The sequence below is a fragment of the Fundulus heteroclitus genome, unplaced genomic scaffold (assembly GCF_011125445.2).
Source record: "Fundulus heteroclitus isolate FHET01 unplaced genomic scaffold, MU-UCD_Fhet_4.1 scaffold_105, whole genome shotgun sequence".
Taxonomy (NCBI): domain Eukaryota; kingdom Metazoa; phylum Chordata; class Actinopteri; order Cyprinodontiformes; family Fundulidae; genus Fundulus; species Fundulus heteroclitus.
The window spans coordinates 725,806-753,356 of NW_023396518.1; the positions used below are offsets into that span (position 1 = coordinate 725,806).

The following is a 27,551-nucleotide window of genomic DNA, read 5'->3' on the forward strand; positions in this document are numbered from 1 at the left end:
TACCAATTTGGCTACTAACTAAAATATGATTTTTCTTTTATATCAAATTGCTTGTAATACATTTGATCACATTAAGTTCATTGCTTAAAGTATTTCAAGAAAAACTAGAACTCCTGGTGGATGACATTCTTGAACCACCCATTCAAAAACATAATTGTTTCTTTTCTCCTAAATTAAACTACTCTAAGTAGCAGCTCATGTTTCTAAATTACATAACAAAAAGGCAACCCAACCTATCTTTTAATATAATATAAATAAATGTATCTAACATTTTGTAATCTTGGGTCATCTCTGCTTTCTCTGCATACCATGAATACCATGAAGGTATGGACTAATTACATGGGCTGGAATAAAGGGAATATATTATACTCTCAAGAAGAATGATTCTACAATTATTAGTTTTTGCACTGACCCTAAATGTAATATTGTAATGTACCTGGAGAATCCTGAAACCAAGACATATATTGCTATGAACTTAGTATATAGAACTTGGTAGAAAGTGGGGGAAAAATGGTCAGAATTTGTTATTTAGGTTTCAATGGGCTTTAACTGTGTGTTGTTCCAAAACTGAAATACAGCCCGTAAGGCTGCTGAATGAGTGTTTCCTTCTTTCTATAAAATAGTTTTCATGAAATTGTTACATTTATGACTAAGAAGTCCTTTAGCTTTATGGTGCTCATGCCATAAACTTGAATGTTGTGTATAAATCTGCACTATAACACATTTTCACAGCTCATCCCTGCAGATGTACTCTCACAGAATGTCTGAGTAGATGGGTGCAAATTGTCCACATCTGACATCTTTATAATGCCCTGTTAGGTATGCTTCATATTTTAGGGCAGAGCACATCACATTTTGGTCATTTGTTTTATTACGCTAAATCTATTTCATCTTGCACAACTGCTACAAAGCTTAAACCCGATTCATGAGCAGAGGTCTTGTAAGCTTTTTTGGCCTCCAGAACGCTTTAGCAAAAATTATTTTACATTTTCCACAGTAAAAAAAGTAAAAAAGCAATGAAATTGCAAGAAGTTCATTGCTTGGATGTGATAAAACTCTGATGTGTGCACCTGACCTGACCTATATGTTGTATAGATTGTCACATGGTTCTGGATACCTGTTCCTACAGATACAAAGAAAGTCCTCAATTATGTCAGAAACCTCAAATTAAATCAACTAAATAATATGCACTACAGTCTTGCAAGCCCTATACAAAGGAATACAAATTGAGTGTTAAAAAATTGCCCCACGTCTCATTGCAGTTACAGCTGGTCAAAGCATACAGTAGATCAGAAAGAGATAGAAAGTGCTCAGTTCACACAGGGACTTCAAATACCAGTCATTTAAAAATACTGTGATTGCGAACCTCAGCCACTGGTTGGCAGCTGATCTGGACATTCCACAGATAAATATAATTATTTGATTGCAACTACACTTTTATATTTAAGAGGCACATTCACATGTTTACTGCTTATTGAATGAGTTTTTACATTAATATGCATCTTTGCTTCGTTCATCAAAGAAAAAAAATTGTTGCACTGATTACAATAAGCTGTTCTTTCTTCCTCATGTTAGGGCTTCTTTTCAAGTTGCTGTTTCTGATCTTGCAGCACAACTAATGTTTTTTTTTTAGAACTCAACCACTCTTATTCTTATTTCCTCTCTCTGTTCACTTTACACGTGACACAAGATTTCCCACAGAGGTGATTTTTTTTTCCCCCCGGTGAAAGCCAAAGCTTTCATATTCTGCCATAAAAGCATACAACTGATTTTAGTCTTCTTTGAGAAACTGCAATATCATATGCTGTGAGACAACAAGGCGTGTGGCGTGTCCTACAAGTGGCCAAAAGCAGAACTGACCTCATGTTTAGTGAAGTGTCAGTCTGGAAATCCACCAGGAAGAAATAAAACCACTGCTCAACCGCATATGTGATGCTAAAAGCTCCCCGTGTATCTGTAACAGCGTTACTTGAATATTTCAACATTGGGAGTTTAATGTTGCCACATGCCACAATTTCTCTGGAATCTACTGTTGTGGGGAAACATGAGAGAAAGAACAAAGACATATCCATATAACAGAGCAGATGAGATATTCTGGGTTGATCAGTAGTGCATAAAAAAACAAGACCTAACAGGATTTTTTTTCCTACTCTTTTGACTGTTTGCCTGAATTATATCAACAAGTCTGTGTGGCATCTGCAAGTTCTTTCTGTGTGTCATCTGTGGTTTGCCATTGTTTGCTCAGCATTTAGATAATGAAGCAGCCCAGATCCCTCCTGCACTAACTGCAGAAAAAAAGCATGTAGTAATAATACACACTTTATACATAAAGATTAATTATTGCACACACAGTTTATAAATTCGCACAGCTTCGAACACCACAGTATTTGTGTTTTGAAGGGTTGTATCCAAAGGGGATATTTATGCAGACACATTGGTGTCTATTGTTTGACACTTTTTTTTTTCCAGAAGAGAAATAATTTAGTCCCTCAGCCACCCACCCATCTGCCTTACTGTATCTATCCTAAGAAATCTGTTGCTATGAAAAATAGATTATTTAAAACAGCACAAATGAGCAGCTGTCATGTAAGGTGGAAGCATTGAATGTAATACTACGATTTTCCAAATAGCTTGCGCTTTGAGAGATTATTTTGGCTATTTTTTAACTTTGTGATCGTTTTGTGCAACTACATTATTGCTGAGTCAACATTTTTTTTATCTTGTTACTGTCTTTTTGGTTGTTTGTCCTGAGCAGCCAAGGAGCACATGGTGTGTGACCCATTTTGTTCCGATGCTGGATGTTGGGGTCCTGGCCCGGATCAGTGCCTGTCCTGCCGATACTTCAGCCGGGGGCGAACCTGTGTAGATACCTGCAACCTTTACGAAGGGTAAGCAATGCATTTCTCTAGGTGCATGCCCCTATTTATAGATAATGTTTGATAAATGAATAGCTGATAAATGAATAGCTGTAGAATTATAGGCAGGTACCACTTCTTGTGAGTTGGCAAACAGAAGTCAATTAAAATTAATAAAAAAAATGTCCTTAGGTTGAAAAAAAGATGAAGAAAAACAATTATAAATCTGTTCTTTTTTATGTAAAATTACTTTTTAGTGCGATTTGGCAGCCAACATAATTAGGTATTTAAAACCCTGGTCAAACGCTGCCATATGATTTTTAAATATCCTAACAATATCCTTAAGGGACAATACAAAGTCAACTTTTCCAAAACAAAGGCTAAAGAACACCCAATGTGACTTAAACAATATATTTTGACAGCTTCATCACTGTTTTACATTAAATATTGGCCACAACAAACTGTCTATGATGGCCAAATGAGAGAAAAAAGACCCTGGAACTCAACACAACTGTCCACCACATACTGTCTACTTCAGAGTTCCTTGTGTATGTTGGATATGAGAGAGACATATGCTACATAGCCCTATGTGTGAGTGAGCATGTGGGTGATAGGTGATAGGTGGGTAGTTGGGGAGGGGGAGTTTCCTGCATTAGTTGAAAATGAAAAGCCAATCCAGGGCAGTGCAATGCATTGCAATAAGGTCATCCCAAAATCTGTGTGTGCAGTATTAGTTGCGCAGATGTTTGTTTGGAATGCGATGATTGTTGATTCAAAATGTCATAAATTCACATTTTGCATGCCAATATATGTAGCTTTTTGGGTTGAGTTTTACTGCAGTAGATACTCACACCTGCTACATATAATAGTCCTCAAGACACTAAAGGTCACAGAGAGTGCTGGAAGCCTTATGAGAAAGACTGATGAGAAAGATAGCAGTGTGTCAGCTCATGTCGCCATCGCAAAATGTAACACTATTACTACCTTTAGATGATATTCTAATATAGTCTAACCTTAATCCAATATACATTGTAATCATAACCCCTTTTTATTCTGTTTTGAGTGGTGATTTTTGATCAGTCATTGGGCTTGCCATCATTAACTGTTAACTTTCTCTGGATGGTTTACTTTAGTGTTGCATTAAATATATACAATAAATGCTGTTTTTGTTTCTTTCCTCTTGTTTTGTGTACATTTTGTAAATGTTGCAGAATGCAACATGGTTAACATTTTTGCGCATGAAATCTAAAGCCAGGAGTAATTTATTGTGAAAAAGAGTGTGCGGACTTTTACAATTATTTGTCTTATTACTTAATTTAATTACAAATTCACTATTTAAATATTAATAAAATGCATAAGCAATGTTAATACTCAAACATAGCTGCACAAAAGCAAACCACACTAACTCAGATCAGCTACCTACACAAGCCTAAATTAAAATCATTAATGCTTTATTTGGGTGGCGTGCGTGTGTGTGTGTGTGTGTGTGTGTGTGTGTGTTGGGTGGGCGGGGGTGGGGGCAGTGATAAAATGATGAATGTTATGCATTCATCCTTTAGCTACAAGTCGTAAATGATGATAATTACATCAAAGCAATAACAAAGATTGTGAATGTAGCCACAAATACCCATAGTTGTAAGCTGGGAATTTTCATGCATTGTGTATTTTTATTTTAATCAGTGAGAATGCTATACAGCATTCTCACTTATTGTTTTCCTGTTTTTCTTTATCAAGTGAGAATGCTATACAGCATTCTCACTTATTGTTTTCCTGTTTTTCTTTATTTTTATTATCAAGTGAGAATGCTATACAGCATTCTCACTTATTGTTTTCCTGTTTTTCTGTATTTTTATTATTATTATTATTCCGTACGTTTTTTGACTTCTAACTAGTTCCGCATTTTTCAACCGATTTCAACCATTCTGGTATCAAAACGTTCAGCTCCTTCAGGACATTACTGCTAAGACTTTTTGTAATTATAACTTTTATAATATTTAAAATATTTAACTTTTTGTGCGTTTTTTGCTCTCATTGAAATTGAATGGAGAATCCTTCAAATTCTTCAAATATTTCAGCTTTTTGACATCTTACTGCTTCAGCCTACTTTCAGCTAGAAACGTCATTCAACTTTTGAAATGTAGTGATATCTTTTGGCTATTATGGTATGTTTCAGCTTTTCATATCTTTCACCATTTTCGTATAGTACGTCTTTAAAATAATTTTGGTTTTTCAAGAAATTCAGCAAATAACATGCGTTGCTATGGTCGTCAAGGAGCCTCGTTTAGAGTGCGCACTCTAGAAATTCAACAAATTCTTCTTCTCCGAACAACTTCTTCTCACTCGCTCAATTTTCAACCTATCCACATAAATTATACATCAAAACGTAGGAATTTTTGTCTGGATTCGGAAAATGTAACCATCATTGGTGTGGGATTTATAGATTTTTCGCAAATCACCTCAGAGCGACACTAACCCGAAACCTTCCCCATTCATTTCCTATGGAGCGGTTTTGAAAAATGACACCTGGAAATCCAAAACATCACATGTATTTACATCGTCACTACTCCTAAACCGTTTCATGTACAGGCACGAGACTTTCACACATTCATGTCCAGACCCTTCTGGCGCTCACAAAAGAGAAATTCTGTTGATAAATGTTACGGTTTTGCCGCAGGAACAATTTGTTCGGGAGTAGCGTTTTGGGAAAATGCTAAAACAGGATCAGACTTCAATCTCCCCAAATGAGGCACTTTTCTACATCGTCGCTACTCCTAAACCGTTTTATGTACAGGCATGAGACTTTCACACATGAATGTCCCGACCCTTCTGGCACTCATAAAAAAGGAATTTTGTGGATAACTGTTACGGTTTTTCCGCAGGAACAATTTGTTCGGGAGTAGCGAATGTGCAAAATCCTTAAAACGCTTTGGAGCTTCATTCTTCCACATCATCCACTTTTTACATCGTCGCTGTGCCTACACCGATTTTTGTACAAACCTAAAAATGAACTCCATAGTCCTCAAAAGCCTGCTGATACTCAGAGTGAAATAATTATTTTGATATCTCTTATACTTTTTCAGCTACAGCGATTTGTTCGGGACCGTTTGTAGAGGATTTCTCAAATTTCATAAAAATCCTCTTTATATCATAATTTTTTACGCCTAAATTAAAATATTTCTAGCAAAAACCGATAGTTTTTCTTGTTCTCCTATCCGTTACGAACTAAACGCTGAAAAAATTATGTCTCTACCATTTACAGAACAGGAGATATGGAGCGTTGTTTGAGGCAAAGTTCTCCATTCTATTTCAATGAGGCAGACTCTGACAAAGTCTCTGCACTTCGGGAGACTGGCCGCTGCAGCTGTGTCAGTGAGTTTCCATGACGACGGAACTCTGAGGGCCAGAGGGAGAATCTCCATTGAGATACAATGGCAACTTTCGACGCCCGCTGCAGCGGCTATGATTAATGTAGGAGCCTGAAATTCGCACAGTCACTTCCTCTTAACATTTTAAAATTTTCAAGTGACTTTCAGCCATGTGTCAGTTTTCTTTCCCATTTTGGATGTCACATGCTTTCCTATTGGGCCTTTGCTTCCAACAGGACCTGGCATGATGCCCAGACACGACCCAATTGGCCAATACAGCACCCCCCACATGTGGGAAATGGCGCTACTGACCATTTTGGTCAAATGTTGAGTTCTTGGCCCAGATGTGGTGAGGCTGAGTTGCTAAAGGAGGCCAATCTGACCCATGAACTTTGGTCACGTTTGGTGACATTAAGTATTGGCACCCCTTTTTGAGGCACTTCCCAGTACAGGATTTGGACCAAACTGACAGAGTACAATCACCCGGTGATACTGAACACAACCATGCTAGCGGCTAACGGTTAGCATGTTGCTAACCAGAAGTAGCTTTAGAAAGGTCCTACCAACTTCTGCTTAGCCGGGGTTGTTCTGCCTTTACAGACAAATAGAGGGCTACAGCTGTGAGGGAGTCTCCATGACAACCCTTTTAGCCAGAGGCTTCCAGGAGGTCCATTGACTTAACATGGCACCTTTCGAAGGGCACTGTGGGTGCTGTGAAGACCGTAGGAAGCTGAAATTCGCAGTGTTACTCCCCGTTAGTATTTTTGACGGTACCCTGAGGCAGGCGCCTTGCTAAATTTCTTCAGAATTTTTTTAGTTGTTCTTAATCTTCAAATTCTTCAATTTTTTTTAAATTTTTCAAATTTTTCAAATTCCTTCAAATTTGTTCAAATTCTCTAAATTTCTTCTAAATTTTTTAAATTCTTCAAGTTTGTCAAATTCTTCAAATTTTTCAAATTCCTTCAATTTTTTTGAAAATTTTCAAATATTTCAAATTTCTTCAAATTTTTCAAATTCCTTCAAACTTTTTCAAATTCTCCAAATTTCTTCAAATGTTTCAAATTCTTCAAATTTTTCAAATTCTTCAAATTTCTTCAAATTTTTCAAACTTCAAAATCCTTCAAATTCTTCTATTTCTTTCAATTCTTCAAACTTTTTTAAATTCTTCAAATCTGATTTCAATGTTTTCTGCATCTTCTGCTCAATCATTCTGCAGATTAGCATTCTCACTGCTGTTTCGCAGGAACAGCCTTTTCTAGTCAAGTGAGAATGCTATACAGCATTCTCACTTATTGTTTTCCTGTTTTTCTGTATTTTTATTATTATTATTATTCCGTACGTTTTTCGACTTCTAACTAGTTCCGCATTTTTCAACCGATTTCAACCATTCTGGTATCAAAACGTTCAGCTCCTTCAGGACATTACTGCTAAGACTTTTTGTAATTATAACTTTTATAATATTTAAAATATTTAACTTTTTGTGCGTTTTTTGCTCTCATTGAAATTGAATGGAGAATCCTTCAAATTCTTCAAATATTTCAGCTTTTTGACATCTTACTGCTTCAGCCTACTTTCAGCTAGAAACGTCATTCAACTTTTGAAATGTAGTGATATCTTTTGGCTATTATGGTATGTTTCAGCTTTTTCATATCTTTCACCATTTTCGTATAGTACGTCTTTAAAATAATTTTGTTTTTTCAAGAAATTCAGCAAATAACATGCGTTGCTATGGTCGTCAAGGAGCCTCGTTTAGAGTGCGCACTCTAGAAATTTAACAAATTCTTCTTCTCCGAACAACTTCTTCTCACTCGCTCAAATTTCCCCCTATCCACATAAATTATACATCAAAACGTAGGAATTTTTGTCTGGATTCGGAAAATGTAACCATCATTGGTGTGGGATTTATAGATTTTTCGCAAATCACCTCAGAGCGACACTAACCCGAAACCTTCCCCATTCATTTCCTATGGAGCGGTTTTCAAAAATGACACCTGGAAATCCAAAACATCACATGTATTTACATCGTCACTACTCCTAAACCGTTTCATGTACAGGCACGAGACTTTCACACATTCATGTCCAGACCCTTCTGGCGCTCACAAAAGAGAAATTTTGTTGATAAATGTTACGGTTTTGCCGCAGGAACAATTTGTTCGGGAGTAGCGTTTTGGGAAAATGCTAAAACAGGATCAGACTTCAATCTCCCCAAATGAGGCACTTTTCTACATCGTCACTACTCCTAAACCGTTTTATGTACAGGCATGAGACTTTCACACATGAATGTCCCGACCCTTCTGGCACTCATAAAAAAGGAATTTTGTGGATAACTGTTACGGTTTTTCCGCAGGAACAATTTGTTCGGGAGTAGCGAATGTGCAAAATCCTTAAAACGCTTTGGAGCTTCATTCTTCCACATCATCCACTTTTTACATCGTCCCTGTGCCTACACCGATTTTTGTACAAACCTAAAAATGAACTCCATAGTCCTCAAAAGCCTGCTGATACTCAGAGTGAAAGAATTATTTTGATATCTCTTATACTTTTTCAGCTACAGCGATTTGTTCGGGACCGTTTGTAGAGGATTTCTCAAATTTCATAAAAATCCTCTTTATATCATAATTTTTTACGCCTAAATTAAAATATTTCTAGCAAAAACCGATAGTTTTTCTTGTTCTCCTATCCGTTATGAACTAAACGCTGAAAAAATTATGTCTCTACCATTTACAGAACAGGAGATATGGAGCGTTGTTTGAGGCAAAGTTCTCCATTCTATTTCAATGAGGCAGAGTCTGACAAAGTCTCTGCACTTCGGGAGACTGGCCGCTGCAGCTGTGTCAGTGAGTTTCCATGACGACGGAACTCTGAGGGCCAGAGGGACACGCTCCATTCGGATAGAATAGCAACTTTCAACATCCACTGCAGTGGCTGTGATTAATGTAGGAGCCTGAAATTCGCACAGTCACTTCCTCTTAACATTTTAAAATTTTCAAGTGACTTTCAGCCATGTGTCAGTTTTCTGTCCCATTTTGGATGTCACATGCTTTCCTATTGGGCCTTTGCTTCCAACAGGACCTGGCATGATGCCCAGACACGACCCAATTGGCCAATACAGCACCCCCCACATGTGGGAAATGGCGGTACTGACCATTTTGGTCAAATGTTGAGTTCTTGGCCCAGATGTGGTGAGGCTGCGTTGCTAAAGGAGGCCAATCTGACCCATGAACTTTGGTCACGTTTGGTGACATTAAGTATTGGTCACCCCTTTTTGAGGCACTTCCCAGTACAGGATTTGGACCAAACTGACAGAGTACAATCACCCAGTGATACTGAACACAACCATGCTAGCGGCTAACGGTTAGCATGTTGCTAACCAGAAGTAGCTTTAGAAAGGTCCTACCAACTTCTGCTTAGCCGGGGTTGTTCTGCCTTTACAGACAAATAGAGGGCTACAGCTGTGAGGGAGTCTCCATGACAACCCTTTTAGCCAGAGGCTTCTAGGAGGTCCATTGACTTAACATGGCACCTTTCGAAGGGCACTGTGGGTGCTGTGAAGACCGTAGGAAGCTGAAATTTGCAGTGTTACTCCCCGTTAGTATTTTTGACGGTACCACGAGGCAGGCGCCTTGCTAAATTTCTTCAGAATTTTTTTAGTTGTTCTTAATCTTCAAATTCTTCAATTTTTTAAAATTTTTCAAATTTTTCAAATTCCTTCAAATTTGTTCAAATTCTCTAAATTTCTTCTAAATTTTTTAAATTCTTCAAGTTTGTTAAATTCTTCAAATTTTTCAAATTTCTTCAAATTTTTTGAAAATTTTCAAATATTTCAAATTTCTTCAAATTTTTCAAATTCCTTCAAACTTTTTCAAATTCTCCAAATTTCTTCAAATGTTTCAAATTCTTCAAATTTCTTCAAATTTTTCAAACTTCAAAATCCTTCAAATTCTTCTATTTCTTTCAATTCTTCAAACTTTTTCAAATTCTTCAAATCTGATTTCAATGTTTTCTGCATCTTCTGCTCAATCATTCTGCAGATTAGCATTCTCACTGCTGTTTCGCAGGAACAGCCTTTTCTAGTTATTATTATTATTATTCCGTACGTTTTCTGACTTCTAACTACTTCTGCATTTTTCAACCGATTTCAACCATTCTGGTATCAAAACGTTCAGCTCCTTCAGGACATTACTGCTAAGACTTTTGGTAATTATAACTTTTATAATATTTAAAATATTCAACTTTTTGTAACTTTTTTGCTCTCATTCAAATGAATGGAGAATCCTTCAAATTCTTCAAATATTTCAGCTTTTTGACAGCTTACTGCTTCAGCCTACTTTCAGCTAGAAACGCCATTCAACTTTTAAAATGTAGTGATATCTTTCAGCTATTATGGTATAGTTCAGCTTTTTCATATCTTTTACCATTTTCATATAGTACCTCCTTAAAATAATTTTGGCTTTTCAAGAAATTCAGCAAATAACATGCGTTGCTATGGTTGTCAAGGAGCCTCTGTTAGAGTGCGCACTCTAGAAATTCAACAAATTCTTCTTCTCCGAACAACTTCTTCTCACTCGCTCAATTTTCAACCTATCCACATAAATTATACATCAAAACGTAGGAATTTTTGTCTGGATTCGGGAAATGTAACCATCATTGGTGTGGGATTTATAGATTTTTCGCAAATCACCTCAGAGCGACACTAACCCGAAACCTTCCCCATTCATTTCCTATGGAGCGGTTTTCAAAAATGACACCTGGAAATCCAAAACATCACATGTATTTACATCGTCACTACTCCTAAACCGTTTCATGTACAGGCACGAGACTTTCACACATTCATGTCCAGACCCTTCTGGCGCTCACAAAAGAGAAATTTTGTCGATAAATGTTATGGTTTTGCCGCAGGAACAATTTGTTCGGGAGTAGCGTTTTGGGAAAATGCTAAAACAGGATCAGACTTCAATCTCCCCAAATGAGGCACTTTTCTACATCGTCGCTACTCCTAAACCGTTTTATGTACAGGCATGAGACTTTCACACATGAATGTCCCGACCCTTCTGGCACTCATAAAAAAGGAATTTTGTGGATAACTGTTATGGTTTTTCCGCAGGAACAATTTGTTCGGGAGTAGCGAATGTGCAAAATCCTTAAAACGCTTTGGAGCTTCATTCTTCCACATCAACCACTTTTTACATCGTCGCTGTGCCTACACCGATTTTTGTACAAACCTAAAAATGAACTCCATAGTCCTCAAAAGCCTGCTGATACTCAGAGTGAAAGAATTATTTTGATATCTCTTATACTTTTTCAGCTACAGCGATTTGTTCGGGACCGTTTGTAGAGGATTTCTCAAATTTCATAAAAATCCTCTTTATATCATAATTTTTTACGCCTAAATTAAAATATTTCTAGCAAAAACCGATAGTTTTTCTTGTTCTCCTATCCGTTACGAACTAAACGCTGAAAAAATTATGTCTCTACCATTTACAGAACAGGAGATATGGAGCGTTGTTTGAGGCAAAGTTCTCCATTCTATTTCAATGAGGCAGAGTCTGACAAAGTCTCTGCACTTCGGGAGACTGGCCGCTGCAGCTGTGTCAGTGAGTTTCCATGACGACGGAACTCTGAGGGCCAGAGGGAGAATCTCCATTGAGATACAATGGCAACTTTCGACGCCCGCTGCAGCGGCTATGATTAATGTAGCAATCTGAAATTCGCACAGTCACTTCCTCTTGACATTTTAAAATTTTCAAGTGACTTTCAGCCATGTGTCAGTTTTCTGTTCCCATTTTGGATGTCACATGCTTTCCTATTGGGCCTTTGCTTCCAACAGGACCTGGCATGATGCCCAGACACGACCCAATTGGCCAATACAGCACCCCCCACATGTGGGAAATGGCACTACACACCATTTTGGTCAAATGTTGAGTTCTTGGCCCAGATGTGGTGAGGCTGAGTTGCTAAAGGAGGCCAATCTGACCCATGAACTTTGGTCACGTTTGGTGACATTAAGTATTGGCACCCCTTTTTGAGGCACTTCCCAGTACAGGATTTGGACCAAACTGACAGAGTACAATCACCCGGTGATACTGAACACAACCATGCTAGCGGCTAACGGTTAGCATGTTGCTAACCAGATAGCTTTAGAAAGGTCCTACCAACTTCTGCTTAGCCGGGGTTGCTCTGCCTTTACAGACAAATAGAGGGCTACAGCTGTGAGGGAGTCTCCATGACAACCCTTTTAGCCAGAGGCTTCTAGGAGGTCCATTGACTTAACATGGTACCTTTCGAAGGCTACTGCGGGTGCTGTGAAGACCGTAGGAAGCTGAAATTCGCATTGTTACTCCCTGTTAGTATTTTTGACGGTACCACGAGGCAGGCGCCTTGCTAAATTTCTTCAGAATTTTTTAAGTTTTTCTTAATCTTCAAATTCTTCAATTTTTTTAATTTTTCAAATTCCTTCAAATTTGTTCAAATTCTCCAAATTTCTTCAAAATTTTTAAATTCTTCAAGTTTGTCAAATTCTTCAATTTTTTCAAATTCCTTCAAATTTCTTGAAAATTTTCAAATATTTCAAATTTCTTCAAACTTTTTCAAATTCTCCAAATTTCTTCAAATGTTTCAAATTCTTCAAATTTTTCAAATTCTTCAAATTTCTTCAAATTTTTCAAACTTCAAAATCCTTCAAATTCTTCTATTTCTTTCAATTCTTCAAACTTTTTCAAATTCTTCAAATCTGATTTCAATGTTTTCTGCATCTTCTGCTCAATCATTCTGCAGATTAGCATTCTCACTGCTGTTTCGCAGGAACAGCCTTTTCTAGTTATTATTATTATTATTATTCCGTCGGCGTGTAACTACTCCCACATACTTCAACCAATTTCAACAATTTTGGTGTCAAAACGTTCGGCTCGTTCCTGGCATGCCTGCTATGACTCATGGTTATGCTAACCTTTACACTTTTTAAAATATTTCACTTTTTGTGCGTTTTTTTGGCTGTTCCCATTGAAATCAATGCAAATTCCTTCAACTTCTTCAAATTCCTTTAAATCCTTCAAATTCCTTCAAATTCTTCACATTCTTCAAATTCTTCAAATACTTCAAATTCTTCAAATTCTTCAAATACTTCAAATTCTTCAAATTTTTCAAATATTTCTCGTTGTTCAAACTGTTCAGGTAGTCCAAACTGTTTGAAGGCTTCAGATGTTGGCTATATTAGTATGTGTACTGTTTAGTACAATGGTTAAGATGCTTGCCTTTCACTCTGAGGGGCCAGGTTCGAATCCCCACTAGAACAAAAAAACATTTTTTTAACCAATTTCAACAATTTTGGTGTCAAAACGTTCAGCTCGTTCCTGGCATGCCTGCTATGACTCATGGTTATGCTAACTTTTATACTTTTTAAAATATTTCACTTTTTTGTGCGTTTTTGGTTGCTCCCATTGAAATCAATGCAAATTCCTTCAACTTCTTCTAAGTCCTTTAAATCCTTCAAATCCTTCAAATTCCTTCAAATTCTTCACATTCTTCATATTCTTCAAATACTTCAAATTCTTCAAATATTTCCCCTTTTTCCTTGTTGTTCAGACTGTTCAGGTAGTCCAAACTGTTTGAAGGCTTCAGATGTTGGCTATATTTGTATGTGTACTGTTTAGTACAATGGTTAAGACATTTGCCTTTCACTCTGAGGGGCCAGGTTTGAATCCCTGTTAAGACAATGATTTTTTTTCCCAACCAATTTCAACAATTGTGGTATCAAAATGTCCGGCTCGTTTCTGGCATGACTGCTATATCTCATGGTTATGCTAACTTTTACACTTTTAAAAATATTTCACTTTTTGTGCGTTTTTGGTTGCTCCAATTGTAAATCAATGCAAATTGCTTCAAATTCCTTCAAATGCTTCACATTCTTCAAATTCTTCCAATTCTTCTAATTGTTCTTAATCTTAAAATTCTTAAAATTTCTTAAAATTTTTCAAATTCTTCAAATTCTTCACATTTTTCAAATTCCTTCAAATTTTTTCAAATTCTTCAAATCTGATTTCAATGTTTTCTGCATCTTCTGCTCAATCATTCTGCAGATTAGCATTCTCACTCGCTGTTACGCAGGAACAGCTTTTTCTAGTTTTAAACAACAATTACTCATTCTGCTGTTTGTGATAACAGTTTTATGCATACTGAAGCGCCCTCCCAGTCTCTCAGCAGCAACACGTATAGTCTGTGACAGATCTTAGAATTTTACAGCCGCAGCAAGAGAACATGTCAGTCAAGGCTCTGAATATCAGCATTTGAAGTGATGGACGGGGGAGGGGGAGAAAACCCTGCAGCTGGAACTGTAAAGGAAAATAAGACACTCCTGCAAATGCCAAAAGCAAATCAAATTCACTTCAGCAGTGTGCAGACTATCAAAGATGCATCCGTCAACCAGGAAAGAAAAAAAAAAAAAGATTGTTTTTCTTTATAAAGAGCTACACAAGAAACGGCTAAACCTGTTAAGTATAGACGAAAGATCTGCATGTGTAAAACCAGCCATAAATTAGATTTTCTCTTTAGCAAACCTTATAAATAGGTCTACTAGTGTCATATGTTAACCCAACCATGAAAAATTAAACTTTACAGTCTAAGAGTTTATATCCAGGTCACACCTTGAAATGTCGTGTTGAAGGCTCTTGAGATGACAGTAAACACCAGAGTGAAAAAGTTGGCTAATTAGTACTGTGGCTCTATTAGTGGTTAATTAAACAACAGAATAAATATTGTATAAAAATATGTGGACTCATGACACTGATGATATTGGAGTATAACACCCTCTGTTAACAGTCTACAAAGCATGTATGGTTCATATTTCATGAGCCCGAGCACTCACATCATGTTCTAGCTTAGAAATATCACATTTCACATAGCAGTGGCTTTGATTAAGTAACGTGCAACTTTTTCCGCAAAGCTGACCTAAACCAATACAGTTTGTGATAAACCAAACTCTGTCAATGGAGTGTCTTCAAACAATATTTACTTTAATCCGTAGGAAGACATCTACCTAGTTTGAAAAACTAGGTAGATGTCTTTTTTGAGACAAATTAATAACATAGGTTTTTCTTTTTTCCTTTTTTGTGAGAAGAGATATTTGAAAAGAAGGGATATACTGTAGAGTGTTTCTCCTGTTCTGCAGTAAGTTACATTAAGTAAGATACATTTGACTGTTAAAGTTAATTAATTTAAAGTGATTCAATTCAAAAAGTGAACCTCATAAAAGGGACCATTGCACACAACAATGCATTTCAAGTGTTATTTCTGTTCATTTTAATGATAATGGTTGGAGCTCATAAAAACCCAAAATTCTGTTTATCAGACACACATAAAAGACATTTACTATAGAAATGTTATATTATGGCTAGAGCTATTTGTTGCTCAGTTGGCAGTTGTCCAGAAGGCAGTCATCAACACCCGCAACAAGCAGGATGTCACAAAAGTTCATTCCCAAAGAGGCCGGCCATTCACATGCATAATATTCCATTAAATGGAAAGTTAAGCGGAAATAAAAAATGTGGTTGAAAATCGTGTACAACCAATGCAGATCACCATGGCGATGACTGGATTGTGAACCAAAGCCCATTCAACAGATTCAGGGAGATTCATAACGTGTGTAGCTAAAGTCCAAGCAACAAAAGTCATCATGCACAGGTTTGTTCAGGACATAGGCTACAATTGCTGAATTCCTTTTGTTAAGCCACTTACAAGTCAGAAACAGCACCAAAAGCGTATTTGCTTGTCTAAGGACAAAAGGGACCAAACTGCTGCTCACTGGTCTAACATTATTTTCAGATGAATGTACAATCTTTATATCATTCAGATATGAAGGTCTCACATTTTGGGGTAAGGGTGAAGTGGCGCAGATTCCAACTTTTTTGAGATTCTGTGCAGATTTTCAACAGGTAGCATTGGTTTGAAGAGCAATGTCATCTGCTTTTGTTTGTCCACTGTTTTTTATAATGTGCATGTGTTAGAAATATTAAAGCCCTTCATGTTTCCATAAATGTTAAGGAGAGGGTTGATTAATTTTCAAGCAGTGCTTGACACCTACCAACACTGAACACCTGGGGTCCGTTCTTCGTACGTCGCTAACTCAGTTAGCAGGATTTCATTGTTGACGATTTGGCATGATCTTGGATCGTTTGGTTCTTCGAAAGACTTCCTGCACTTGTTGTCATAGCAACAAGTGCGCCAGCATGAGCCTGCTCCAGAGCAGGCATATTTCATGTAAACAAGATTAGATCACGGCTGTATAAGCGGAGGAGATGGGAAGTCTGCCGTAGCTATGTCCATTTTTACGACTGCAACCTGTTGCGGAAGGTGCAAGAATAATTTGCAGAGTTTTTCGAATTAATCGCGTATTGCGCAATAGACAGGATCCTTTAGAGCAGCGCGACAGTGTAGATATTTTTCTTGGTGGCTGTTATAAACAGACAAACACATCATTTAACAGTGGCTTTTAAAGAGGAAAAAGTGGTGTTGGAGCCATAAATCTAAAATTTTAAGTTATTTGTATGGTGGTTTGCTTTTTATTTTTATCCTATTCAGTAAGAAGATTTGTTCGGGCCATTTTATTGTGAAGTTTAGTTTACTTTGAAAGGCTTGCTTCCTGTCGAGCCGTATATTGTATTAGAAAAAACTATGGTTGGATTATCCAGACACGGAGCAATACAGTTTTACCGTGTAAACTGTGGATGACTTGGAAAAGGAAGATTTTCATTTTTTTATGGATAAAGATTGTTTTTTTTTTGTTTTGTTTTTTGTTAAAATTCCCAGTTTGCACGTGTCCTTTACTTCCCGTATCTAAGGAATGACACTGAAATTTGGATCTCTTGACATAACAAGTGCCTTTTTAAAATACAGTATAATAATTAAAGGCTACCATTTTGTAGAATATTCTTGTATTTCACTTTTACTTGTCCACATGTTCTAGTGGGTCCCGTGGAGGCTCTGACATAAAAGAACAAAGTAAATATGAGATTATTAAAATGCAAAAATTAATACTGTAGAAAGTGATAGAAACATCTACCATGGACAGTATTTACACATTAATTTGTCTGCTGCTTTTTGCCAGCCCTCTCTCCTGGCTTTAACAGATTTTTAGGTGTTTTAATTAATGACTCAAATTCGGCATAACCTTCCATTAAAAGCTTTTGTTCTGCTGGGAAAAAACTGTGGCCGTTCTTTGGCCATGCTGAACAGCCAATAGCAGCGTTGCTGATCAATGTTTCTACTATCGATACATTTCCCCTTTTAAACAAACGCATGAACGCGCAGTTGTCTCAGATAACTCAATCCAGCCATACTAATCGTAAACAACAGGTGTGTTGGAAGAACCCAATTAGCCGGATCATGATTAGCCGGATGAAATCATCTTGGATGTCTCATTTGATCTTGGATGTTTTAAGCAACGTACGAAGAACGGACCCCTGGTTCAAGGACCCAGTTTTGACCAGCAAACTTGCCAGACCTAAACCCTATAATCTACAGGGATTAGGTTTTGAGTGTATATATGATTCAGTACATGTGCAGTACTTCTATGATAAAAATATATTTTATTGGTGTCATGGTTTAGTTTTGATTCAGCTTTTGTTGCCATTGGTTTTCGGTTTTTCCACCTTGTTTTAGTTTTAGTTAGGGTTTGACTTTATTTATTGTTTTTAGTTTATCCTTCCCCTCACTTCAGCCTTCCCTTCCACTGCAGTTAGTCACACCTGCCAGCCACTAATTAGCCAGACTCACTTCACCTGCCAGCCTCCCTACTTAAGCCTCACTCTGCTTGTCACTCCTTTGCCGGTCCGTCATCGTTCCACACCCTCTCCATGCCAGTCCTCGTTTTTGGCTTTGGAAGATTTGATTTGCTTTCTCATTTAAGGTCAGTCCTGCCAGTCTCTCTGAAAGACTTTGTTTATGTTGCTAGTTCTTGGTGAAGCTCTGCCTTTTGTCCTGGTGTCTCCTGAGAACTGATAACCTGACTAGTCACTCTGAGAAAGCTCTGCCCAGTGCCAAGCCTCCCAGCTTCGTTTGGACTCTCTCTCTCCAGGCTGTCAGCTCCTGCCTTCATCTACACCCCTGTACCTGTGTATTCCTGGATTACTGGTTACATCACCCACCATCCCATCAAACCTGTCAATAAAACTCCTCAACTTTAGTCCTGTGTGTGTGGTTCTGGGTTCATCAAAGACAAATCCTGACAATTGGTTTTACGGTAATATTTAATTTCTGTGAAACTACGTTTTGGGTTTTCATTTGCTGTAAGTCAAAGTCATCATAATGATCAGAAATAAACCCTTGAAATAGACCAATCTGCGTGATTCTAAATGGGTTGAGTTTTACTTTTTTGATTTCATTTCCAGAAATAAATAGAGCAATTTTATGATATTTTCATTTGCTGAGATTAACTTGTACTCAACGTCTGCCTGAAAAGTTTGCAAGAAACCTCCACAGGATTTTCTCAGAGTTTTTGATATTTATTTTAATTTGACTGTTTATACAAGATCGTCTTAGGAGCCGGGGGAAGTGGAGCACAATTTAAAATGGGTTGGGAACAAAAGGCACCCCTGCAGAGTCTCATAACATTAGGAGCCCCTTGATGTTATCTTCATCTACTTTAAAAAGTGAGAAAACATGCACCCTGGTGAGCATTTTTAATGACATTTTAGGCATTTTTACTGAATTCCCTTTGTTAACAGAGAATTAATGGAGAGCTCCGTTTGGGTTCAGATTTACAAATTGATCACAAAAGTTATGGACGCCACTTTGGAGAAGAGCCAGGACCTTGAGATGCTGTTAGGGCAGGAGGGCTAGGCGTGTCACTGCGTGTCACAGTCGCTGCTTGCGCACGGGGCCACGCCCTGCCTACCTGTCTGCCTACACGTCTGCATCAGTCTCAGAGAGTGTCACCAGCACATCATTCACCCAAAGTGGCTGTGACTACAATCCCAATCTGTTTCTTTATCAGCAATCTTATTACACGTTTTGCATTTCTTTAGTTTGTTTTGATGTGCTTATCTTGCCTTGTATTTCATATTTGATGAGTTATTGATAGCATTATTGCTAGATGCGACAAGTTTGGCAGTAAGTCTGCAGAGCTCTCCCAAAATGATTGTATATTTTTCTATTACAGTTATTCCTGGTTTTTATAGAATTAGTTTTTGTAGCAACACAATAGAGATTTTCTGTTAACTTCATCTCATTCTGAGAGATAAAAGTAAGTGACAATCATCTGCTCAATGCTGGAGACAATCTAACTTGTAGATGGAAAACCAAGCAAACAGCCTTTACAAATCTATTCTTGTAAAATAGCTGGGTATATGTACATTGGAGCAATTATAAAATATAGCAAAGGTTCTCAAGCACCTCTAAATCCTACAGCTAGAAAAGACCAGGGATCCATAAACAACTATTATTAGGGAAAAGTATTTTTACTTTCAAAACTTGATTTTCCTATTTTCAAAATTTCTTTTTGTTATAATTAAATTTTCTGAATTACATTATTCACTAACATTTCATAAATCTAATAGCAAAAATGTAATATTTCTGAAGGTTTAAAGCAAAGAAAAGTATAAAATTTTGTTTCAAGAACTATCAGTGTGTTATAGATCATAAGCAAGATTTTAAACTTTCTTCTTTACAAACAGCAACACAGTGCAATAATTTAACCTCTTATAGTTTGTTTTGCTGAAAATAACATGCTTAAATCTAATCCTGTTTTATTCTGCAATTGCAAACTATTTAAACAATTTTGTTTTCAATTTAGATAATATGTTTATAACAAATCTGCTATGTTTAATAACAGGATTTGATGAACCTAGAAAAAGAAAATTAAAAGGTTTGATAACTCCCCTAATGGAGTTATCAAACTGTGGGGCTTATGAGTGGTGATATGATATTGCTTCATGGTGTTGTTCAGGACACTGGCTAGTCTAGCTTTGTAGTCATTCTCTGATCAATAGCGTTGAGCTTTTAGAAATAGATTTATTTTGAATAGAAATCAACTTTATTGTCCTTCAGTGGGGAAATTCAGGTGCACCCAGCACTAAAGGTAAAGGCAAATGGAAGCATGCAGATTTACACAAGGTAAAATATAACAAAAGATAACAAACTGTCCAGTAAGGGTACATTTGCAACACAACAAAATATATTGTACCGTTATTAAAAATAACATACTCAGGTTTTAACAAATGAACAACTCAGTAGTTCTGTAGTAAAAAGTAGCCCATGTTTATATTAAATTAGAATAAACTATTTTGTTGTGTAAAATAATGTGAAATTAAAATATCCACAAGTTCAATTCAATGTTATTTATATAGTGCCAATTCATGAAACATGTCATCTCAAGGCACTTATATCACACATATATCGCACATATATTGCCAAATTGTCTTTGGCGATATATGGTCTGAAATAGTGCTTTGAATGTGCTGCACCTTACTCACTCACTGGCCCTTTTTTCACCATCATTTAGTCACCCAGAGTTCCCGGATGGTCTTCTCTGCTCCAATGCTGGCTTTACTGAGTTTGGTGCTATGATGTTCTAACCACATTTTACCAGAAACAAAGAAAAGCAAACTACAAAGAACGGTTTTTCCTTTTTTTTTATGAATAACTGATTAGGAGTCTTACTGTCTTGAGTTAAATACCCTGTCTCACTGTACAGAGTATATTTCTGCTGGGGTTACACAAATGACACACAGCTAAGTGTGGGGCTGAAGCCGGGCCCGAGGCTGCGGTCAGGACGAGGGAAAGTGACATGTTGAAACATTGAGTGACCAGGGCAACATCTGGTGGTTTTGCCACAGATCAGTCTTTGGAGGTGAAGGATTTTTCATCCCACTTGTCACCAGAGGTTGAGGGAGGGTATTTGAAGCCCAGTTGGCCTGAGCCTTATCAATTTAAGCCGCTAGCTTGAGGCGCTGACTCAGCAATGCTCAAAGCTGCCGCTGATGAGGCAGTGGACGACAGAATGGGTGCGTTTTCTGAGTGGTAAAGTGATGTAAGCTGCATCATTGCTGACATGAGCTAGCATTCAAAACCGTAACAAACAATAAGCACTATTGATCAATGCTCATGATTCCAACTCCTGAATCTGAATTATTTATATACCTGAATGTGGGCCTATGGTGATAAAAAAATATACTGTTTGAACCAGTAGGTTCAAACAGTATATTTGTATATTCATCTGCAATAGTCACCGTTCAACCATAACAGGACCGCACTAAGACAGTCTTAAGACAAATATTGTAGAACTAAACAAGTTCACATGAATATATATATGAATATATATATATATATATATATATATATATATATATATATATATATATATATATATATATATATATATATACTGTAACATTAAAGTAGCATCCTTATGTCTGGTATATACAGTTTGTCAGAAAAAAAGTTGAGTTACATTTAAACAATTTAATTGTTTAAACATTTAAACAATTGTTTAAACAATATATATATATATATATATATATATATATATATATATATATATATATATATATTTGTGACAGTCCTTTCTATATTTATTCAAATAATTGCGTAGCATCAGACAATCTCTGACCCCCAACATTGTTATATTTTTTTAAGATTAATAGCTAATCATCCGCCCACTTCTGAGAAGATTGGATGAACAGCAAATAAAATGTTGAAATGTTTTTTTAATTTATGTAGATGTGTGTGAGAAACAGAAATCGAAGGAGAACACCTTGCTGCCCCAAAAGTCTTATATGTACAGATTATATCTTCCACTGCTGCCTTAATGAGATCAACCAACATGCATACAGAAAATGTATTTTACCTCACTTCCCTCTTTGAAGGTTTATGAAGGCCAGAAGAAGCATAAATAATATTAATTATATTTTATTCCCAACTGAAGAGGAACTTTTTTTCCTTCCATTGCTGTTTTTTTATTACCAAAAGACATTAAATGTTTTTTTTTCTTCACCATTATAAGTAGATTACAGAAATTGAATAAAACCAACTTAATTTAATTGACTTTGAAAACGTTACCCATCCCCCATATTCTGCACCTCTCAACTGTGTCGACCCTTCAGTTACCATTCCGCCAACTCTCTCAAACCCTGTCAGTTTCACTCTGGATTAATTTGGGAAAAATTTATTGAAAACGGTTTGTTACAGACTATGTTCAGTTTTGAATCAGCCTCTCTAAACGAATATTGTGTTGCACAACATTGTTCTGTGGTGATGTTTATTTTTATCATAGTTTTAAACCCGGAATTTCTGAACAGTCTTTTTCTTTGCTTCTGAAGAAATCCAACAACTATATTAAATTTATTAACAAGATTGTTTTTCCTCCACTTGTCTTTTTTACACTCCTATTACCCAGGGATATTCGAGAGTATGCCAATGGTTCAATGTGTGTGGAGTGTGATGCCCAGTGTGAACGAGCAGACGATGATTCTTTAACCTGCCACGGCCCGGTAAGCTCGCTCTTATCGATAAGAAAACACAGGCACATGTAAGCAATCATTTTGTACATGGCTGCTCCTTATACAAGTAGAGAACAGAGATGTTTGTACACACTGGTTGTTGTCTGATCATTAAAATCTAGTACTGTGCAGCACTTTTATTCAGTGTGAATTATATGTGGTATTGTTCTACTTATTCTACAGATGCAAGACATTATGAGAATGTGAATAACAATTTAAAGTGAAAGCATTACGAACACCAAAATAGACTTAACATTTCTTGTTTACGCATGAAGATTCACAATCCTCAATCCCCTGCCTACATGTAATGGTTTGAGCAAAAATGAGTTTATAGTGAGGATGTAAAGATTTCTGTGTCTCCCTTGGGATAAATTATTTCTGGACTGGGAAAAGCTGCTATTTCAACAAACTATCCATAAAATAAAATGGGTCCATAAACAAAAGAGCATTCTAAATGCTTCATGGTTTGTGTTTTCACAAATAGAACAAAGGTCTCATAAAATACAGTTATACAACAGTTATGTTCAGTGTAGAACTGTCCAGTTCAGGTGTGATCAAATGGAGGCCAGACTCTTGAAATCACTTTAGGATAACTTTATCTTTGGGCCAACAACAAAAAAGCAGTTGTTAGCTGTAGAATCCTTACTAGCTAATGATCACCAGTAAGGTCAATTACCAGTAAGCTTATGGTTTTAACAAACTGTTGCTTCCCATCACATTATTTTGTCTCTCACTTTCTCACCATTTCTTTTTTTCTATGCAAAAGGAATGCACAACAACAGTTTAAAACTAATGAAGGTCTCTTGAGTATTTACACATGTACATGTTGTTGACTAGCCAGACATACAATCATCAGTTGTCAACTCTGTCAACACAGAGCCATTCAAGACCTACTTCCTGTCATCGTTAAAGATGAGACGCTGAAAAAGGGTTCTGAGCCTGAAATGAGCACCTTTAGATCAAAATCTCATAATGATATCATACATTTACCTCACCAGACAAAGGCACATGCTAACAAAAACTACAACTCATTTCCATATGCATGTGAAGCATGTCGTTTATGAAGCTGTGGATAATAAAACTGTCTAAGGTTAACCTGTTGAACTAAATGTCACTTGCACAGTACAGATGCACAAACGGATCACAGACACCATCTTATAGCCATAGAACCCATTCCAATTGCATTACAGTTTATATAAAGTGATTTAAATTTCTGTATGCACTGAAACTATTGGTTAGTCCTCAACCAATCATAGAATAAAGAATTAGGGAAATAGGGAAATACTCCATTGCACATGCAAGTGGGATCCTTATGTGAAGACACCTGCATAAAGTGTACAGAAAGACTGATTTGAAGTTCCAACGGGGTGCTCCGGTTGCTCAAATACCCTGCTGGACAAAACAATGTTTGCTCTCTTTGTCACATAATTTGGCTTGCTGGTGTGATAGGGCTATTTGTACACACACACACACACACACACACACACACACACACACACACACACACACACACACACACACACACACACACACACACACACACACACACATATATCCTTTCTCTCTCCCATGGGAAATGACGTGCTTCAAAATGCCAGGCTAAATCTAAAAGCCTGAACAGTAACACTTTCGATTTACATAATTATACCACATCGAGTACACCTTCTTTTGCACGTACAAGTCGTAAAGAGCACATTTTTCTGAGAAACTCATTCACACATCCAAACAGACTCTTAGAAAATACTGCTTGAGCTTTTTGTGAGCATGCATTAATACAAACAGATTTTTCTTCCAAGTAGCATTCATCATCTATGGAAGCTTTGAGAGACTAATACAAGTGTTTGTTTATTTCTCAAATATATTTTTCACACATGTAGTAGGTGCTAATCAATGCATTATGAGAAGCTTGCACACTGTCAATGTATGTGAAAAGTAATTTTTAGTTTCAAAGGTACGGTTACTGTTTGGATTCCCGTTCTCTGACCATATGTGTGTGTGTGTGTGTGTGTGTGTGTGTTTTTGCGTGTGTGTGTTTGTCAGAAGACATTATTTAGGCCTTGCCGATGTTACGAGGCCTGTCTGAGAGAGCTCGTCACTGATCTTCCTTTCCTCTCCAATCCCCTCACGCGCCTATATTAGCTCCATAAATCCTATTCTAGTCGAATTGTTATGGTCATTGTGTGTGCTGTGAGCGATGGTTATTATCTGCCTGCTCTGCTCGTGCTGCTTTATGGTCTTGCCTGTTTTCTCCATTTTTTCCTCTCATTTTCTCTTCGCTTCTTATTAGACTTCTCAGACTGTCTCTCTCCTCTGCTTCGTTGTAATACATCCATTTCCACCCTCTCCGCTTCCTTTCACTTATTAGTGTGCACTACCTTTTTTTTTCTCTTGTATGCTTTTTTTTCTAACCTCAACACACAATTATTTGTTTTACCTTAGTTATCTCTCTCTCACTCTTTAGCTTTCTTATGTGAAAGAAACCCCCAAATACACTGGTCTTATTTCTTTCTTTGGAGGCCTTCCTCTTCTTCTCATAAACTTGCACGCAGTATGCTTCTTGCGACTCTCACTATAAGGGGAGAGCAGTGGAGCAATAATGAACGGCTGAAACTGAAGCTAAAGACTAGAAGTGTGCGTGCGTAGCAAGGAACTAGCAAGGAACGACCATGCACATTGGCGTTAGGTGAGCATGTCACAATGATTGGCATGTGGGACAACCCATAAATGAGATGATTCCCCCCGGAACGCAAAGCCGAAAAACATCGTCCACTATACCTTTAAAGTTGTAATTATTTTACATCAACACGGTTGCTTCAGTGACTCTTGAGGTCAAAATTGTATTCAATTTTAAGCTTTCTCACTTCTCACTATTGAAAGTGCCTACAGGTGTCTCTACCATGCCAGCATGAAAACGCTAGTCCTCATTAAAATGAGCCACACACAGTATATTTGAGAGGTTCATCAAGCTCAGTGCGGAGCTGTAAAAAGAGTCCTGGCATTTTCAGCGGAGTCTATTTTGAGATTGCTTCAAACAACGATACCATCGAGGATGATTGATTTAGCTACACCCACTAAAATCTGCAAAAAGAAGAACTGTTACCCATAAACATAAAAAAAAAAAATGATTGAATATAGTTGGAAATATTGCAGGAACCAGAAAATAGTTCAGCTATGAACTGGAAGCTGCAGGGAAACCAGGGTTACTGTCTTTAATCAAGATTTACATAAAACATTTGACAAGGAGGCTGCTGCCAACAAAATAAGCTTCAGTAGACGAGATTGAGATGCAGAAAGTATTTTGATACAAAATGTAACATTGTATTATTTGGTACTTCTTGCGAGAAAAAAAAAGTTTGCTAGTGTTTTTTATCACATCCCAGTGATGAAAAAAACGTCTCTAAATACACATCTTATTGCTAATCTAGGTTTCTGCAAGCAAACAAACATTGAAAGAAGATTTCTAACAACAAAGGGGAAAATATTTTCCTTTCCATTTGAATTTGTCAGCAGGCTTACCTGCAAACGTATTTTGTATATACATCCATTGGTTTTCAGCAAATTAAGTTCAATATTATTGGAAGTAGTTTTAATGGCTGCCTCCAGCTACAAACCTCAAAACAACCAAATAGAAAAACAATTGTTTTTTACAGTTAAATTACTACTAGGACTGTGCTGGAAAATGTACTGCTTGAACTATTAGAAAGATGATTGTTTTCTGAAATAAGCATCTAAAAGATGACTGTTTTTCCCTTTTCTTTTCGGTGTTACCCACAGGGCCCAGAACATTGTGTGAAATGCCTTCATTTCAAGGACGGACCGAACTGTGTGGAAAAGTGTCCCGATGGCCTGCAAGGTGCCAACAGCTTCATCTTCAAGTATGCCGAAGTTAACAACGAATGCCATCCCTGCCATGCCAACTGCACCCAAGGGTAAGAGCAGTCTGACCTGTTCACTGCAGTAAACTAGGCACCCCAGCTGCTTCTAATACATCTCACTTTTTTCTCCATTTGTAAACAAGAAATAAAAGCAAAAACAGAGAGGCTTCTTTTTTCTGTTTTTGTGGTAGAATCCAGTAAAATTGTTTTCAAACTTCTTACATTGACCTCTTGAGTAAATATCAGTGAGTAAGTGTTTTAAGCGCCACATCTTGGCTGACCTTTTAAAACAGTGTTACAAGACTTTATCTTTTCGTTTTGTTGTGTTATGTTGTAAGGCTTGATTCCTTGAAGGATGTGATTTAAGTATGCATTCAATTTCCTCTGAAGTTAAAGGTGTTTCTTTTCGTATTTAGAAATAATTACCAGAAAGGTCTTTAGAAGGCATAGTTCCAGGTGGGAGGATTGTTTTGCTGTTGCCTGCATATAAAACTTAGTAAGAGACACAATAATAAATAGTTTATTTTTACGTCTTACAATTTGTATCTTAAGTCTCACGCACACAGCACTTTACAATCTACTTTAGTGAACCCATTGCTACAACATTTGGAATAATCTTTTTTTTTTGATAATTTATCATTCAGTCATCCTTGTACTGTATCAGCATTCCACACTTTGACTTGGAAATATTTGCCCACCCTACCCCAAATGTTTTTAAACTGTGAGGGCATGTCCTTAACACCTCTTTTAGTGGCCTTACAAATTTTCTGTACATTTGAAATCCTGGCTAGGTCATTTAAAAACTTTAATTCTCCTCTCATGGAGTCCGTCTTTCCTTGCTTTGTATGTATGCGTAGTTTCACAGTGATGGTGAAAATGAAAGCCTCTTTTTAGCTTCAGCTTTCTAGCAAACAGCTGAGGGTTTTTGTGCCAGTGTTGATTGCCGTTAGGAAATATTCCAAACTTTAA

General features: G+C 37.0%; 1 protein-coding gene across 1 annotated transcript in view; it reads left to right on the forward strand.

The window, feature by feature from the left end:
* LOC118558175 (receptor tyrosine-protein kinase erbB-4-like) overlaps positions 1-25,161 on the forward strand; it is a gene marked incomplete at its 5' end in the record, with an annotated part of 135,901 nt that extends 110,740 nt beyond the window's left edge. The window contains 3 exon segments of the mRNA XM_036128631.1: positions 2,756-2,888; positions 22,605-22,698; positions 24,748-25,161. Of these exon segments, the coding sequence (XP_035984524.1) occupies positions 2,756-2,888; positions 22,605-22,698; positions 24,748-24,846 (326 nt within the window). The 3' untranslated portion in view covers positions 24,847-25,161.
* Positions 25,162-27,551: the final 2,390 nt, after the last annotated feature.